This window comes from Amblyomma mixtum, chromosome 10, assembly GCF_055824585.1.
Source record: "Amblyomma mixtum isolate Tamu chromosome 10, ASM5582458v1, whole genome shotgun sequence".
NCBI classification, from domain to species: domain Eukaryota; kingdom Metazoa; phylum Arthropoda; class Arachnida; order Ixodida; family Ixodidae; genus Amblyomma; species Amblyomma mixtum.
Genome location: NC_143021.1, coordinates 52,868,282 through 52,887,460, shown reverse-complemented (window position 1 = coordinate 52,887,460; position 19,179 = coordinate 52,868,282). Strand labels below are relative to the sequence as shown.

Below are 19,179 nucleotides of genomic sequence, written 5' to 3'. Positions count from 1 at the left end.
GCGGAAATTAATTTCGTGAATATGCGAAGTGCATGTGTCCAAGTGCATAAGAGCGCCAGCGCTCGTCCGTTTGCTATGCGTTCTTATTTTGTTTAGTTTAAACCAAGTTCTCCTCCAGGATATATTACGTGAGCGAGCATTCCTAGCTTCCAGTGAAACCGGCCGGGCAAAATATAGTGAGAGGGCGCAGCATGTACGAAGACGGCACGGTAGAGACACTATGCCGCTGTGCAAACTTGCAGGAGCGTCCGCTACTACACCGGCCCAGTTTCGCCCGAAGGATGACTGCGAGCGATGCTGCGACAGAGAAGCTGATGGGGCGGCAGCGTCCGTCTGTGGTGTCGTCCGCCCCAAGCCGCCGGACGTCGCAGGCCATGGGCCGCTCCAGGCTGCGCCCAGAGGCCTTGATCGGGACACCGCTGGAGGCTGGAAGGCCAGAGGCTATGCCTGGCGGTCAGGCGCGCCTGCGCTCACACAGCACTCTGGTTCCAGTCAAGACCCCTGACCCGGTAAGGCACACATGTTTAATGGAGTTGAACCATAATCATTGCTTCAGGTGCTAAACATCTTTCAGTCAATCCTAAATTGTGGCAGATTTTCTGGCGTTTAGTGGGCAGACTGGCAAAGGATAATATATTTCTATCCTCTAAAGGAGCTGTGCTGAAGACTTCAATTTTCGCGTTTAGAGACCAGCTTTTTAATGATGTCAAAGGTTTAGAATAATACTGTAGAGCCCCGTAACAGCAATTAAAGCTCAGAGCACGACAGTTTTTACAATGTGGTTATGCTAGTTAAGTTCTTTTTTTTTTCACCGACCACCTGGCACAATTCCAACGCGGCTGCCTGTTTTCTTGTGGGTATTTTTTACCAAACATTTCTTCATGGTACTCATTCATAAGGGCCGCCGCGGTGGCTCAGTGGTTATAGTGCTCGGCTGCTGACCCGAAAGATGCGGGTTCGATCCCAGCCGCGGTGGTTGAATTTCTTTGGAGGAGAAATTCTAGAGGCCCGTGTACTGTGCGATGTCAGTGCACGTTAAAGAACCCCAGGTGGTCGAAATTTCCGGAGTCCTTCACTACTGCGTCTCTCATAGCCTTAGTCGCTTTGGGACGTTAAACCCCATAAACCAAACCATCATTCATAAGGTTTCCTTTTTGAATAATACTTACATTGTTACCACCTCTCCCATGATGTCTTCCTTAGCGCTCAGACTCCTGTCGGCCTTACTGAACACAAAGCCGAATGGCGAAGGCTCATGTTGTAAATTACAGGATAATTTGGCTCTACGCACTTTGATACGCCATTATGTGGAGCCCGATTAGCTCATTTTGGCGATCTTAGAACGAGCGATTAGCTCATTTTTAACTTTGCCCATTTAAATGTGTTCCGAGATTAGTTCCTCAATGGGAATCATATTTCAAACGAATATTTTTATTTTTATGCACATAATCAGCTTACCTTTGTAGCATGGAAAGGGTTCGCTGCGTGATAATGCGTCCCACCCTCAGAGCGAGACAGAAATGAAAAGAGTTCGAGAGCATAGAGTGTGGGGAAGCCTTTCCCAAAAGTAGCTTCTTGTTCAGTTCTTAAAATCATTAAAATGCACCCATTCAGTGGGTTTCTGACACCATGCACAATTACCGTAATTTCCGGGATTACAGTCCACACCTAAGGTACGTTCTCAGTGTTGGCTGAAAATTTTTTTTTTCCTATATTGCCCGCACCTGGCACAGAGAATTGCATTGCTTACTTCATGCTATATTGAGTGACATTAAAAAGTTAATACGAATAGTCCATTATGAAAGATTGCCAGCAAATTTCAGTTTTAAGTTTCCCGCAGATAAAGGCCGCGGACTGTATACCAGAATTTAGGGCACTTTTTATCAGCTTTCGCATGCATTTCGGCGAACAACTACTTACGAATATGATTACTCGTTTGCTTTTCTGCCGCACAGATGAGAGAGACAATGAAGCAGGTCCCGCCGAGCGCTGACGGTGCGCAGCTGCGACGAGACTCGCAGTCTCAACGTGATACGCTCCTCCCGCTCCGAAGAATACAGCTGGCGGCATCATCGGCCGACGAACGGTCCTGCCAACCAGCGCCCGTAAGTTCGGCGGCTCTAAGAAGTCACCACTACAACACTGGTTTTCAGGGTTGCGGTAAAATATTTTTTAAGGGAACTTCTTGCTGGGCTAGTTGGTAACTCACTGTAAAGTGAAGGCGCCAAAAATCACACACACACACACAAGACAAGAGAACGGGACAGAGCGCCACTCACAATTAGTTTATTTTGCAGAACCCAGATACATATATACATAGCCAGCGCCTGCGCAAGGAACAAACTCACGCACCAATGCGATAACGAACGCTCAAAAAACTTTTTCCGCCTGATAGATACAGAAGTTACGCTGACACACGAACTGCTTTTCGTAGTGATATAGAACGGTTTTTTTAGCGTTCTTTATCCCATTGATGCGTAATTTTTGTTTCTTGCGCAGGCGCTGGCTGTGTGTATATATATGTATCCGGGTTCTGCGAAATAAACTAGTTGTGAGTGGCGCTCTATTCCGTTTTCTTGTCTTGTGTGAGGTTTTTGGCGCCTTTACTTTACAGTAAAATGTTTTGTGCGGTGGGAGGAGAGCTGTCTTAAAAATGGGTATCTTATACATAGAGTTGATTGCAGCTGTTGCTCAGAGGTCATTCAAGGTCACCTCCGGATTGTTCACTTGATTGCCCCTCTGATGGCCCACAAAAGCACCCGGATGACGACGAAAGTGCACAACGTCTCCTACGAGGGCATCGAAACTGCACTAGCCGCAACGAAAAGATGATGGCGAACGGTTGGCATCTTTCTGAGGCTAGACTAACGGCAAATGAGCGGTGACAATATCCGCCCTTCATCTTATAACTTCTGCCGCATTTTCTGTTACCTTACGCTAAAATAGACAATGGCGTTTTGAGACGAGTGAAACCGAGCTTCTTTCAAACTTTACTCAGGTGTATTGGCAAACACAGTTGGTGCGAGAGACTCGCCTTACCTTCTTGTGTCCCTTCGACACAACCTGAAAGCAGGGCCGCATCTCTTCGCCGTCTAGGGAAACCGCCTTCTAAGGGCGCAAAAACCAGCCTGCCACGGTACCTTTATTTCGTGCTCAGCTATCCGCGAGCCCCGCAGTAAATCACATGCCAGTTCCAGCAGTACGCAAGGCAGAAATGTTGGCGGGAAAGGTGTTCATGGCAGTGAAGCGTCAGGACATTTCCTTGAAGGTGTGAAGGAAAAAAGAGGGGACACTCAAGCTCCTCCTTGGGAGTACGACACTATAGCGCTAATGGGTTGGCCTGGGGTCCTCTTTGTGTGTCGCCACGACTCGTTCGTCCTCTGTTTTAAGGCGAAAGCCTTTAAAGCCTCATACTGTCGTTAGCAGCCGAGTCGGCAGATGTGTCCGCGTTTCGGCGTCACTAATTAAAAAGGAACTGCGTCGAGGCTGGTAATCGAACCAGGGCCTTTGGCATTCGAAGCGGAGATGTGAATGCATGGGTCGCATGAATAAAATAAAAATACGAAAAGAAAAATAAGAAACAAAAACTAAGAAAAGGAACGAAAATAAACATAGCAATAAAATAAAATATTGCTACGGACGCTGGGAGGATGCCGAAGTGGTTTTGTAACGAAGACGACGCTGAGGTGCGCGCTTGTGTGCTGAGAGACTACTCCAAGCCGTCGGATCCTTGCGTAGCAGGTTACCTCTGCTGTTTCTACTGCTGCTTCTAGCCGCCACGTATCATTTGGTGGAGGTGCGGGGTAGGAAATGAACGCACGGCGCGGACTTTGTCGCGGTCGGTTTGAATCCGAGCAGAATCGACCAAGTGGCCAAGAACCTTGAGCTGACGGCGTCTGAAGGTACATTTCTTCGAGTTCAGCTGAAGAGCAGCGCGGCGGAAGACGGCAAGGATGGCTGAAAGGTGATGCAGGTGGCTTTGGAATGTGGACGAAAAAACAATCACGTCATCTAAGTAGCAGAGGCATGGCGTCCACTTAAAACCGCGCAGGAGGGAGTCCATCATGCGCTCGAAGGTCGCAGGGGCATTGCACAGGCCGAAAGGCATGACTTTAAATTGGTACAGGCCGTCCGGGGTGACAAAGGCGGTTTTCTCCTGAGCCCGTTCATCGACAGCGATCTGCCAGTACCCTGAGAGAAGATCGATGGAGGAAAAGTAGCTGGCTCCGTGCAAGCAGTCGAGAGCGTCGTCAATTCGGGGCAAAGGGTAGACGTCTTTCTTTGTGACGGCATTCAGATGGCGGTAATCGACGCAGAATCGTAATGTTTGATCTTTCTTTTTAACAAGCACGACAGGGGACTCCCAAAGACTACTCGAAGGCTTGATGATGTTGCGGGCCAGCATCTTGTCCACCTCTGCCTGAATAACACGGCGCTCTGCGAGGGAGACCCTATAGGGCCGTCTGTGAATAGCATTGGTGCCCTACTTGCTCAGCGGCAACGCAACAAGCTTCGCGTTATTGCGTACGCCAGCCGTCTCCTTTCTGTGTCAGAGCGCAATTATTCTATCACCGAGCGGGAATGCGTCGCCCTGGTTTGGACTATTGCAAAATTCCGCCCTTACTTGTTTGGGCACCCTTTCTCTGTTATCACGGATCACCACGCCTTATGCTAGCTTTCTTCGCTCAAAGACCCTACTGGCCGGCTGGGGAGCTGGGCTCTTCGCATTCAAAAGTACACATTTTGTGTCGTCCACAAGTCCGGCCGCTTGCACCAGGACGCGGATTGCTTGTCCCGTCCCCCTGTCGATGCTCCTTCCTCCAACGAATGCGAGGCTGACGCCTGCGTCTTATCCATGTCGGCCTTCCGCAACATTGCGCAAGAACAGCGCTTTGATTCTTCGCTACGTTCCCTCACCAACCGCCTCACTGTCAACGCCTCTGATGCTTCCCTCGCTCCGTTTGTGCTCCATGAGAACGTCCTCTACCGGCGCAATATGCGGCCTGACGGCGCTGACCTCTTGCTCGTGGTGCCTCAACACCTGCACAGCAGCGTCCTTGAGCAGCTTCATGACGTTCCCACGGCCGGTCATCTTGGAGTCTCCCGCACCTACGACAGCGTGCGCCACCGCGTCTTTTGGCCCGGTCTATACCGTTCTGTCCGCCGTTATGTGGCCGCTTGCGAGCTCTGCCAACGACGGAAGACGCCCTCGGTTCTCCCTCCCGGACACCTTCAGCCGATTCCCATCCCCGTAGACCCGTTTTCCCGTGTCGGCCTCGACCTGCTCGGGCCTTTTCCGGTGTCTTCTATGGGAAACAAATGGATCGCGGTCGCGACGGACTACTCCACGCGCTACGCTATTACTCGAGCGATCCCAACCAGCTGCGCAACTGATGTCGCTGACTTTCTCCTGCACGACGTCATACTCCACCACGGTGCTCCCCGTCACCTGCTCACCGATCGCGGCCGCTGTTTTCTTTCCAAAGTGCTCGCCGAACTGCTCCGCTCCTGCTCCGTCCGTCATCAATTCGCCACGGCATACCATCCGCAGACGAACGGCCTCACTGATCATGAAAAATAACAAATCAAAAAACAATAAAACTAAGAAAATAAACAGAAGTAAAATAGAAATAAAATAAGCAATAGAAACAAGAAAAATGAATAGAAACAAAAAATAAAAATCTAATGAAAAAATTAAGTAAAGAATGTAATGAAAAATAAAAATAATAAAAACAATAAAACGATAAAAATAACACATGAAACACAAATAAAAACGAAATGGAAAACGTGAAAAGTTAAAGATAAAAATAAAAACAATAAAAATAAGAAAAGAAACAAAAATAAAAATTAAAATGAAAAACTTAATGTAAAACAAAATATGAAAAATAAAAAAATAAATAAAACCAGTGCGCCAAGAAAAGCAGCAGCGTCTTGCAGCACTTCAGAGAGCCAATGTGCCCCCTGAATTTTTTGCGCTTATAGATCTTACACCATTCCCGGCGCAGTGGTTCAGAGGCTAAGCGATGCTCCACTGCTCCGGCAGGTGGCCGCTCCAAATGCTGCCACCCAGGTTGCTGTCCCCTAGAAACTCTCGTCACCAGTCAATAGTTGCACTGCCACCCGCCACTATGGACAGATTGCGATTACGTCACAAGATCATGTGACCTAGGTGGCGGGTTACTCATGTTGCACACACGGCGATACCCGGCTTTGCCTAGAAGAGTGAAGCTATCGCTTCAAAACATGAGCTTTTTTGCTCACATTAGTGGTAGTTACGAGGACATCCTTGTTTTGCAGGCGACTGCTATTATCAGTATCGCAAGCTTTTTTACTTCTCCAGAATCACCTCACGCATTGATAACAACAAAACAAGATTTTCAGGAGCGAAAAGGTCGTACGACAGGTCGAAGTGCGGTTCCTACATTATTACAGGGTGTGTCATCTCAGAGTTTCTCAACAATATTTAAAATAGTATTTTTGAGTTCAAAAATCGTTTTATTCAGACATAACATGGTCACCAGTGTAGCGCATTCGAATATATTTAAAACATGCTATCTAGGAGGCTGATTAATAATGTTGAATAGTTAACTTTTGAACTATTACTCTTGAATTCTTTATTTATCGAGGCAGCCGCCGTGGTGGTTCAGTGGATATGACACATGGCTGCTCCCCCGAAACACGGGTGTTCAGTCCCGGCCGCGGCGGTCGACGCATTTCGCTGAGCGTGAAGTACTTAATCCCGTCTACTGCACGTACGTGAAAGAATCCCCCGTGTTTGAAAATACCCGCACTCCACCACTACAGCATCCCTCATGGCCTCAGTTGCTTTAGGGTGTTAAACCACATCTGCATACATAATGAGAGGCCTTTGCACACCTAATACCCTTACTACTTTGTAGATTTTTGAAAATGACATTCACGTCCCAGCTACAAAGCCACCAACTCTTTGGGCAGAGACCGCGCGATACGAGCCCGCGTCGCACACACCACGACGAGCCTGCCACGTGCTCTCGGCCCGCACCGCTGCGTGGCACACGCTCTGGCGCCGTTTCTGGTCGCGCGGTTCTGCGTTCGCCTTGCGCGAGCTGCCGCAGTCGCATAACGTTTCTCCACGTTAATGACGTTCGAGTAACGTTGTTTTCTGCAAACGTTTCCAAGGTGACGGCACCTACATTTATTTCTTATTTTGGCCTCCGATCTGCAGTGTCCTGTTGACGCTTTTCGCGAAAACTGCATGTGACGAAAACCTGGATATAACGAAAAATCTCAGACTTTTTTCGAGTTCTTTACGACAAAGTTTAACTGTAGAGCCAACATGAAAAAAAGAATGATTCTAGTGAATGTGTTCTCTGGACATTTAGTCAAGCACGCTTGGCTTAACTTGCGTGCATTGTCAGCATTAAAAAAAATGTTTTGTAACTATTTTTTGTGAGCACCTTCCCCTGTTTTTTTTGTACCTGGCCTCATATCGCTGAAACTTGCCTCGTTAGGAACGAAGTCTTCTTTGTGACTATTCCGTTCATGCTGCTCCCTCGCTGCTCCAGGATTATCGTTCTGATACAAAGGTGCTCCAAAATAGATATTTTTCTGCTCCAAAAATTTCTCCAGATCTTGATATGACTGGTTCACCAGTAGTGGCAGGGGCGAGCAATCCTTTGTCATGTCAATCTTAGGCTTCTTGTGTGCACCCTTAACATCACATACGAAGTTGAAATAACGGTATTCGTTGAAATTATCAGAAAATGAAAATCTCACATTAGCGTAGCTCTGATCCTCCAAGGAGATCATGTCTCAGACAATTTCAGCAGGCGGCAAACTTTTTCTTAGCAGTGAAAACTGAAAGATCAGTTTGCCGGTGTTGCGGAGAATGATTGAAGCATGTGCTGCCCCAGAGTTGCTTCGGCCGCTGCGGAGATATGAATGCCATTTCGTTAAGTCCTTGAACTGCTACGCACATTTATTACGGTCGCCTACAAGCTTCTCAATAAATAAGGACCCTGGCGGTAATAGTTAAAAAGTAAGCAATCCGTATTAGTTAAATAGCCCTCTAGTTGGTACTAATTCTATGTATTCAAAAGCAATGCATCGGTACACATGGCATGCCGGAAAAGGCATCTTTTAGCCCACAGTCTTTTTTTCCTTTTTAACACCCTCAGATGCAACACACTGTATGTAGAAAAGCAGGGATACCAAATTTTTACTTTGTGCTAGACCTGAAGTACGGCTCTCGGATATGAAAGCGTTACCTTCACTGCGTATCAGTTGTGGTTGAGGGAGGATAACTGGTTTAAAATTTAGGAGGACTGGTATGCTTCGCCTGAAGTGTAGATGCCATAGCGGCTTCCGCTCCTTTTTCTTCTCATTCCTTTTCTTTCTCACCTAAACTCAAGTTGCAGTCGCAGTTCGTCAGCACATTTTTCTCGGCAAACCCAATGCTACGAACGCCAGCATAGCTCCCGCACCGAACGAACGGGCAGCAAACCGCAAGCTTCGTGGTGAACGCGCTTTGGATGCGCGCAGTGTTCGCCGCTCACCACGTGATTCATGCGTCCCCGGCACGGCCCCACTGCGACCGAGCGAGACGAGCGGGATGCGCTGCTGTCGCGCGCTATCTGTTGGGGCAGTGGCGTACATTTCGAGGAGGAGGAGGAGGGAGTGGTTTTAGTGGGCGCCGCCTTATGGCGCTACGTGCGCGCCAAGCGGAGAAGAAATGTAGAAGAAACCTACTTTCCTACTCGCTTAACTGCGACTTCTGTAGTTTCCATGCTCGTAATTACTAATATACACCGCAGTGCATGTTTCTAAAGCACCCTTGTAAGACAACGCCGTATTCACTAGACGAGCTTTTGCTCATTCCAAGCCGTCGAGCTGGCGTGGTGGTGTGGTTAGATCGCTCGTCTCGTACTCCGGAGTGCCCTTGTTCGGTTCCCCAACTCGGCTGTATTTGTTAATGCTTCTGTGACTTTTCACTCGCGACCAACGTCGCCGACGCCGACAACGACAGCGGATTTTCTGCTATACGGGGCCCTTAACGCTCTCGCGTTAATATCACGTAAGAGCTTGAAAACGTTCACCGGCCGGCCAAGCTCAACCTTAGGATGTTGACAGCAGCGTGGCGGGGATACAGAGGCAGAAATATTATTTCGTTTCACGCTGCCAGAAGGAAAGGAACGACGTCAAGCATGCTACGACCATGGCAATGCAGCGCATCAAGAAGGATCGAAGGATGTGTCAGTGCATGGGACATCTGGATCTCCATGTGCGATATTTCTACGCCACGGCCCACAAAACTGACACAGAAAGGAAACAAGAAAAGTTTTATAAACCATTTAAAGCTCACTGTGACATATGTGCGGCAGTTCTCACATTCCTAGGGTCCTGTGCAGCGTTCCAATGCTTGTACCTTGGTTTCTTAAAATAAAATTATGCTCGAATATCCATCTAAGCGTATTGTTACGTGGCTGCTAGAAGCAGCAGAGGTAATCTGCTACGCAAAGGTCCGACGGCTTGGAATAGTCTCACAGCACACAAGCGCGCACCTGAGCGTCGTCTTCGTTATAAAAGCCCTTCGTCGTCCTCCCAGCATCCGTAGCATAACCCCCCTCGCAGCAAAAGCACCGTCCCGGTGCGCACTACACAGGCCACGGAGACGGCGAGTTGTAAGGTTTGAGGCGGAACACATGTACGATGTTGGTGCGCGGTGCAGCGGCCGGGGACAGTGAATGTAGCGGGGTGACCTCGTACGTCACCGCGGTCACGGGACGTACGACCCGATAAGGACCTGTATATCGCGGGAGCAGTGTTTCACACAGGCCCACACGGCGGGACAGGACCCAGGGCAACACAACGGAGTCAGGACAGTAGGAGACTTCACGACGGCGACAGTCATGACGGCATATCTGAGTGAATTGGGAGGCCGACAGCCGCTCGCGGGCGGCAAGACGAGCAGCGTCGGCGCGAGCGATGGCGTCCCAAGCGTAAGGACTCGTGGAGGCGGTGGCAGGCACTACACTGTCGAAGGGCAGCAAAATATCGCGGCCAAAGAGAAAGTGAAAAAAAAATCGCTGCGGCTTAGCTTGGTTAAAGGGTCCCTGAAAGGGGTGTCTGAGGTTGGCAAAAAAATACTTGCATTATGTAGAGCGTAGGCTACTGAACGTTCACGCCGCGTACAATACATCAAAAGCAAGCAGATAATTTCTAATACATTTTCAAAAACTCCCGCTCCTGAGCATCGCGGCGACCAGCGGCGGTGAACTTCCGTCCGAATCTGTACTCATTACGTCATTTTAGCACTCTTTACGTCACCAGCGCAGACCTATCATTGGTTCGCGGTGCCAACGTGAAATCGCACATTTAACAAACTAAAAGCTCTAGATACTTCACATTCTTACTCTTTTCGAAAACATTTCCCTTTTCAGCAAGAAGAGTTGTCGTTTATATGCATGTTTGCGCGGTTATTGTGTGTTAGGTGTCCGAAATTAGTACTGCACTTCCGGTTTACTGTGTTTTCGTCTGCTCGTACCGCTTGTGTCACTCCGCCGGGCCGCCGGCGCCGCCGCCGAACCCAATCGAGAATCGAGGTGCGATTTGGAGTCACCGCACTACTGATTTCTGTCGCGACCTCCGTCGCATGCGCAGTCAAAACGGACCGGCCGTGCTGTGTCGTTGGTTGCAAAGCCAGGGTTCGGCAAGATGTTGCCCTTCCGCACTGTCTGCCGAAAGATGGAAGTGAGCGAGCTGTCGACGTCGTCAGGATTCTGCGCCGGATTCCTGAACGGCGTGTCCTTAAAAACTTGGCCGCCGCGCTGCACCGATTGTCGCTTGCGAACTGCCGCCCCACTACAAGCAGGGACATATGGAGCGGTGAGCTTCGCTGCGCCGCTCTACCCAAGTTCCGCTCACAACCGGTGTCGCACTTCGCCGCCGTGCAGCAATGCCTGAGCGCTGCTTGGGATGGTGTACAAATATCACAAGGCAAGATCGCCTTGTTATCAGAAATACTGCTCGAGCAGCTACAAGCGAGCTTTCGGCAACGGCACCGCTCGCGGGCGCTCCGGGCGACGAGCTCTGCTGCTGCCAGGCTGCCGTGGTCGTCGCTAGGCCTTATTGCATCTAGGCATCGAAGCCGCAGCGGCCGGCAACGTTTGCGGCCGGCGCTTCCCAAGCCGCCTGAGCTATAATAAAAGGCTTACTCTACACATCGCTTTGCAGTCAACAGCATCATCTCACAATAAAATAATAGTATGGTTACTTTCCGCGACTCCTTCAGCAGCGAAGCGAGCGGGCGCCAGGCGAGCCGGACTCCTCGTCGGGCCAGCGGCAGCTGCGAGACGGTTGTGGCAAGAAATTTGCTCGTATCACAGTCGTTACCTTTACCAGCAGCTCAGTATTGGTCAGCGATCCTCAAAAATGACACATTTTTCACATTTCTTATCCCAGGGTTTATTATTTACTTCAAGAACAAACTTTAGCTCCTTTTTATGACGCCGGCAGACGGGATCCAGGCTGGCCGGCCGGCCGGCATGCTCGGCGTACCGCACGTTCGCACAAGAAAATACAAAACAGCCATGATACCAGACAGGATGCTTCCTAGATTCGAGCAACGACAATATACCTGTGCAAAAGTGGATCTTTCGGCAATGACAGCGCCTGCGGCAACGCCGCGCGACGAACTGCGCGCTGATCCCAGGCTGCCCAAGTCGTCGCTAGGCCTAGCTGGTTTCGGTTCGAAGCCGCAGCTGACGGCGCTTCGGAAGTCGCCTACGCTATAATAAAAGGCCTACTCTTCACATCGCTTTACTGCGAACTCGTCCCTTTATAAAAAGATATGTTCGATTTCCACGCCGCCTTCAGCAAAGGAGCTAGAAGACGGCACGCGAACCACACCTATAAAAAAAATCAGCACCAAAGCGGCTGTGGGATGAAATTTCCTTGTATCGCAGTCATCACTTTTACCAGCAACTCGATATTGGCCAACGATCGTCAGAAATTATGCATTTTTGGCGTGCATCAATCCAAGGGCTTGCTACGGACGAGAACAAACAATACTAGCGCGTTTTTCAGTCGCCGGCGGCCGGCATCTGGCAGGCCGGCCCGGCGTGGCTCGGCCCCGAGCGCCGTCAGGAGCGCGCTGTATACGGCATCATGATGCTGCCGCTCTCCACGCTCGTATTGGCTCCCGCTTCTCGTCGTTGCGTTTTCCGCGCGCGGCTCGTCGTTGACATCCAGCAGGTTGGACGCAGCCGACGAGCTGCGATCGGTCGTTACGACGTCGTTCACAACGGCGCGTCGCAGCGAATCGCACACACTTTTCGCATATGTGTCCCCGCCTTAAGGCTGAAATCCCATTTCGCCACTCATCCGCAAAAGTCATTCCTTCAGCTCGGGGTCCATAGTACGAGAGAAGCCGCAGCGACGGGTGCGAGACACAGGCGAACACAGCGACAGCGAGCGAGCGAGCGAAAGAGCGTGTCAACCGGAAGTAAAGAAACCGATCTCGTCGATGACGTATTTGTGGGCGGAGCATGGTCCCGGCCTGTAATCTTTATTTTTTATGGTTCGCTCAGGTGTACGAGTTGAGAGGGAAAAGGCTGGTGGTCATTTTTAATAGCCATTATCTCTGGTTCCACACAAGGTAGATCAAAAATTTTTACGGTAGGATGATGGATCCTTGGATGTCTATCAATACTTCAACTTCTCTTTGCCTACATGGACACCGTTTCAGGGACCCTTTAAGCCCGGTAATTGCGAAAGCAATATCCGTACCTACGCCGTGGTTCAGCTGGTAGTGTAGCTGGTGGTGGTGCTTGTGGTTAGACTTGTGGCGATGCATCTGTTATACAATCCAATCCAATGCAATCCAATCCAATGTAATCTAATCTAATCTATTCTAATACAATCCAATCCAATCCAGTCCAGTGAGGCCGCCGTTCATGTGCACCGCCGTCGCACACGGACGGCGCGAGATCGCGAAGCAATGTTAAGCCGCTGGTGGTTGGCACAGCTACTGCTTTCTAGCGACGTGAGTCGAGCCTAATCTCTTCAGCGTAACGCCACAATCGCGCTCCTAGCGGAGAGCGCAGCAGTTAGGCGCCGGTGGTGGCACCGCCGCGGCTTGCGACGGCGCGAGTCGGTCGCCCTTCTCTTCGGCGTGACGTCACAGCACCTGTTGCGCTCCTAGCGGAGAGCGCAGGAGTTCGGCGCCGGTGGTGGCACCGCCGCGGCTTGCGACGGCGCGAGTCGGTCGCCCTTCTCTTCGGCGTGATGTCACACATTACGTCACACAGAGGTCAACTAAAGGTCAATAGTGGCACTGCCGCGCCATGGCAAAAGCTGAAAGTGCAAGTAGTAAATCTTTAGCTTTAAAAGGAGAGAAAGCGGCTGTATTGTGACGATTAGATTTGTAGAGGAATGTAACAAATGGGAGGCTAATACCCCAGTCGCGGTGATGGCCGGAGACGTGCATGGAAATTATGTTAGTGAGGGTACGGTTCAGACGTTCAGTGATGCCGTTCGTCAGCGGTTGGTAGGCCGTGGCGAATTGATGACGGTCGGAGCAGGAGCAGAGCAGTTCGGCGACCACTTTGGAAAGAAAGTAGCGGCCGCGATCGGCGAGCAGGTGACGGGGAACACCGTGGTGGAGTATGACGTCGTGCAGGAGCAATTCAGCGATATCAGTGGCGCAGCTGGTTGGGATCGCTCGAGTAATAGCGTAGCGCGTCGAGTAGTCCGTCGCGACGGCGATCCATCTGTTTCCCATAGCTGACACCGGAAAGGGACCGAGCAGTCTGAGGCCGACACGGGAAAACGGGTCTACTGGGATGGGAATCGGCTGAGGGTGTCCGGGAGGGAGAACCGAGGGCGTCTTCCGTCGTTGCCAGAGCTCGCAAGCGGCCACATAACGGCAGACAGAACGGTATAGACCGGGCCAAAAGAAGCGGCGGCGCACGCTGTCGTAGATGCGGGAGACTCCAAGATGACCGGCCGTGGGAAATTCATGAAGCTGCTCAAGGACGCTGCAGCGCAGGTGCTGAGGGACCACGAGAAAGAGGTCAGCGCCATCAAGCCGCATATTGCGCCGGTAGAGGACGTTCTCATGGAGCACAAACGGAGCGAGGGAAGCATCAGAGCGGTTGGCAGTGAGGCGGTTGATGAGGGAACGTAGCGAAAAATCAAAGCGCTGTTCATGCGCAATGTTGCCGAAGGCCGAGATGAATAAAACGCAGGCGTAGCCTCAAATTCGTTGGAGGAAGGCGGATCGACAGGGTGAAGGGACAAGCAATCCGCGTCCTGGTGCAAGCGGCCGGACTAGTGGACGACACAAAATGTATACTCTTGAAGGCAAAGAGCCCAGCGCCCCAGCTGGCCAGTAGGGTCTTTGAGCGAAGAAAGCCAGCCTAAAGCGTGATGATCCGTTATATCAGAGAACGGGTGCCCAAACAAGTAAGGGCGGAGTTTTGCAATAGTCCAATCCACGGCAAGGCATTCCCGCTCGGAGATAGAATAGTTGCGCTCTGACACAGAAAGGAGACGGCTGGCGTACGCAATAACGCGAAGCTTGTTGCGTTGCCGCTGAGCAATTAGGGCACCAATGCCATGGTCGCTCGCATCGGTCCGAAGTTCCGTAAGGGCTGAAGGATCAAAGTGCGCCAACACAGGTGGAGCAGTGAGGGCACTGATGAGGGCTCTGAAGGCGTAAGCTTGGGTGGGTCCCAAAGAGAACGGGATGTCCTTCTTGAGAAGCGTGGTAAGAGGGTGGGCTAATTCCGCAAAGTTATGGATGAACCGGAAGAAATAGGAACAGAGCCCGAGGAAGCTGCGCACATTACCGGAGGAGTGCGGAGTAGGAAACGAACGCACTGCGCGGATTTTGTCGGGGTCGGGTTTTATCCCAGCAGAATCGACCAAGTGGTTAAGGACCTTGAGCTGACGGTGGGCAAAGGTACACTTCTGCGAGTTCAGCTGAAAACCAGCGCGGCGGAAGACGACAAGGATGGCTGAAAAGCGATGCAGGTGGCTTTAGAATGTGGACGAAAAACGATCACGTCATTTAAGTAGCAGATGCATGTCGTCCATTTAAAACCGCGCAGAAGGGAGTCCATCATGCGCTCGATGGTCGCAGGGGCATTGCAAAGGTCGAAAGGAATGAGTTCAAATTGGCACAGGCCTTCCGGGGTGACAAAGGCGGTTTTCTCACGATCCAGTTTTATTGACAGCAATCTGCCAGTACCCTGAGCGAAGATCGATAGAGGAAAAGCGGCTGGCGCCGTGCAAGGAGTCGAGAGCGTCGTCAATTCGAGGCAGAGGGTACACGTCTTTCTTTGCGACGGTATTCAGATGGCGGTAATCGAGGCATAATCGCCAGGTTTTACCTTTCTTTTTAACAAGCCCGACAGGGGACGCCCAAGGACTACTCGAAGGCTCGATGATGTTGCGGGCCAACATCTTGTCCACCTCTGCCTGAATAACACGACGCTCAGAGAGAGAGACCCCATAGGGCCGTCTGTGAACAAGGCGGGCCTCACCGGTGTCAATGCGGTGGGCGACAACAGAGGTTTTACCCAAGGGACAGTCCCCAAAGTCAAAGATATCACTGTAGGTGGACAAGAGGCAGTGAAGAGCTGTAGAATCAGCAGAGGGCAGATCGGCAGCGATTATCGTGGCAATAGGATCCGCACGAGAGGGCCGCGATGCAGGGACGTTGGAGACGGCAGTCGTGGGGTCAGGAGCCAGGGCAGGAACTGTGCAGTTGGTCAATGGGGACCATGGAGGAAGGAAAGAACTAAGGAGAGGCCCTGACGCCACTTTTTGTTAAGCCGCCCCGCAACCGGAAGTTGGCTAGGCTCTCCTCACTATCTTCTTTCTCCACCGAGCTACGGGGCGGGGATCGCGCGCGGCTCGCAAGCACTTCGTAAAAGAAAGGTATAAAAAAAACCGCGCCGCTCGCCGCTACACTTTTACACCTCCCTCCCCGCAAACACGCACCTAAACACAGTCCGGCGCACAGGTGCGGTGAACCTTTTCCGACGCCAGGCGAAGAAAGACGACATCCTCCTCGGGCTACTGTACACCCGCCGTGTGGCCTTCGAAACGCAGCTCAGCATCGCCGAGAGCGGCTTCATGTTTCTGTGCTGTTTGGTGAGGTTCGAAAGTTCGCTGATCAAAACAATCAACGCTTCTTCGCGTGTCGAAGCGCGGTTCCGGAGTGCCACCTTTTCGCGAGATTGATTTCAATGCATCGATCGCTCCGCGTAACGACACCAAGTTTGCGAACAAAATATCAAATGAGCGGTTATTTGCTGCATTTAAAAGCAATCTTAGATGCGTGCGTAACGTCACGATGCCAGACATGTAGACTTTAACACGCAAGGCCGAACACACCGTGACGAAAGCCCGTCCACCGCCACCGAGAAACACTCGGGCCCCTAGCAACAACGACTCTAACGACGCCGTACGCCGTTGCTAGTGGCCCGAGTTTTCTTAGCAACAACGACTACGTTGCTAGTGGCCCGACTTTTTAAGCCTAAATTTTGACGTCACTTCCGCCACATTTTCGTCAATGCATTGGGAATACGAAGGGCCTCTCCTTAGTTTTCCTTCCTCCATGATGGGGACCGATCAGCAAGTGAAATGCCGGTCGGAAGTACCTGAGGGGACAGGCTGAAGTTGAGGACAGGGAGGCAGGTGCAGTTGTTGGTGATGTGGACAATGGTGTGGGGAAAGAGGACGTTACGATTCAGAATCCCAGCGGTGATAGGGCAGGCGACGTAGTCTCCATCAGGGAAGGGAGGAGAAGGCGACAAAGGGTGTAGACAGCAGCTTGTGGCGGGAGACGAGCAAACTCGGTGGATTGAAGGCGAGGTGAGCTGGTGGAGTCGTCATAGCACAGGGGCAGATCCAATCGGAGAAGGCCTGAGGCCAATAAGAGCTGAATGGGTGAATGGGTGGTCATGATCACAAATAGCATTTGTCTTGTACCTTTTCTGCTAATCCCACCCCTTATGTAATACCCCGCGAGGGGTCTTTAAGGTAATAAAATGAAATGAAATGAAATGAAAGTCAAGGCCAAGGATCACGTCCTGAGGGCACCTGGTCAGGACGGTGAACAGAACGGGTATATGACGTCCGGCAATGCTGACTCTCGCAGTGCACATTCCAATCACGGCAGCGGAGCTGCCATCGGTGACGCGAACGGTGGACATGGCGGCGGCCGTGAAAACTTCGGGGATCGAATTTAGCAAACTCCACCAAATGTTATGTGGCCGCCAGAAACAGCTGAGGTAACCTGCTACGCAAGGGACCGACGGCTTGGAGTATTCTAACAGCACACAAGCGAGCACCTCAGCGTCCTCTTCGTTACAAACCACTTCGTCGTCCTCGCAGCGTTCGTAGCAATATTTTATTCCTGCATTTTTTGCGTACACTTTTGCTATCGGTTTGTACTTAATAGTGCTCCATCTGCGCCATTTGGGCCATTCTGATACATTCACATTTTGCTGCGCCAGTCTGCTCCAAAAGGGGCAAATTGATCAATATTGCGCCTTAGCTGTACCATAAAGACGACACGGTCACGGGAAAACCACTACTATGTCACGTTGTAGTGACGGCAGGCCAGTGGTCAGAAAGACAGTAACAAGACTTTCAAACGAAGCTCTTTATTTGGGCTGACTTGCGCCCGCAAAAGCACTAAACAGCACGGCAGTGGCGTAAGCAACAAATGTGCTCCTCAGTCGTCGAATTACAATTGCCCGCCGTTCGCGGCATCGCTCAATTTTAAGCCGGCAAGGAAACTTCGAGATAACAGGTCAAGATCATCTACAGTGATGTGGAAACACGTATACTCCGTTTCATACATCATGTGCAACGCTGTGAAGGCTACGGAAGTAGTCCGCAGAAAAAAATAAAGAAAACTGTATCACTCTGCGCTGTTTTGTGGCCGTGTGGTCTAACGCGTCGCTCCGGGGGGTAGACTGGCAGTGGGTGTGCGTGGGTTCAAATCCCGGGTGGTGAAACTTTTTTTTCGCACATTTTTTTTTCATCCCAAGTTGAATTTCGTGTGACTTGAATGAGAGAACTCGTTTTCTTCAGAATCGCTTGAATATTATGGCGTGTTCTGAAATGAGCGGCATGCATCTGTTCATTTGATGCATACCGCATTAATGTGAGCTGTCCGAAATTCGTTGTCAGCGAGCTCGCACCGGCTTTTGGTCACCAGTAGCGGTTTTCTTCCCGATTCTGCAGAATTGTGACTATACTTTTTAGATGCAAGCGAGAGGTTTGTGCGAAAGAAGACGTTCATTCGTCGGGTTTAATTAATTAGCACAGTGGTGAGTGCTCCGCCGTGGCCCGATTAACAAGTGGCCGTCTGTAAGTTTCGGGTCAAATTATTTTTACACACACCACCTCGATATGGCCTGTTTTCCCGTGTTAAGTGTTAAATTTAGAATATAGTGCTGATTCACACAGTGAGATAAAATAGTACTGCCTCAAGAGTTAGATTCGTTATCGTGCACAAATGAAGGCAATACAGAGGCAAGTCAGCTTGTCTCGATTTCCCTGCTCTCCTAGAAGAGCAGAGCTGCTCAGGCAGGATTTTCATGCAGTCAGGTAAAAAGAGTTCCAAGCTGTGGGAGCGTCAAGAATGCATAAAAAGTTGTACAACTCTAGGTAAAAATATTTCGAAAGAGCAAACAACAAATGAGACAGGACAATAAAAAATGCTGACCCCGCAGTGTTTGCGAGAAATGGTTTATTGTGGAAACAGCCAGTGGTGCTTTTTCAAGAGCCATGCTATGATATGGAGCATTGCCCATGACGACAATGCTATTGGCCGGAATGTTTGGCAAAAACTTGTCGGTGAACCAATTCTCAAAGCAGTTGCCATCCATCTCAGAGTGGTAGTCAGCGTGGTTTCCCTTTTCTTGCTCTGAAGAAGTCAGCAGTGTCTTCCACGAATCCTGTTGCACTGCTCCCACCATGTATACAAGAATCAAACGGGCCCATTTGCCCGAAGGCGCAGCCAACCCCGTAGTTAAACCTTTCAGGAAGGCATCCTGAGATGACTTTACAGTCTTGTCCTGCCAGACGTATTCTTTTGTGTGCCCTGCGTTGACCGAGGTTTCATCTAGGTAGACGATGCACCTGTAAATGCAAAACAACCGAGTGCACAAGTCAATGCTT

General features: G+C 50.6%; 1 protein-coding gene across 1 annotated transcript in view; it reads left to right on the top strand.

Annotated features, from left to right (window-relative positions):
- Positions 1–19,179, top strand: part of LOC149325803 (uncharacterized) — a 128,081-nt gene that overhangs the window by 21,311 nt on the left and 87,591 nt on the right. The window contains exons 3-4 of the mRNA XM_089562749.1: positions 243–509; positions 1,956–2,105. Of these exons, the coding sequence (XP_089418875.1) occupies positions 243–509; positions 1,956–2,105 (417 nt within the window). The remainder of the gene's footprint in view (positions 1–242; positions 510–1,955; positions 2,106–19,179) is intronic.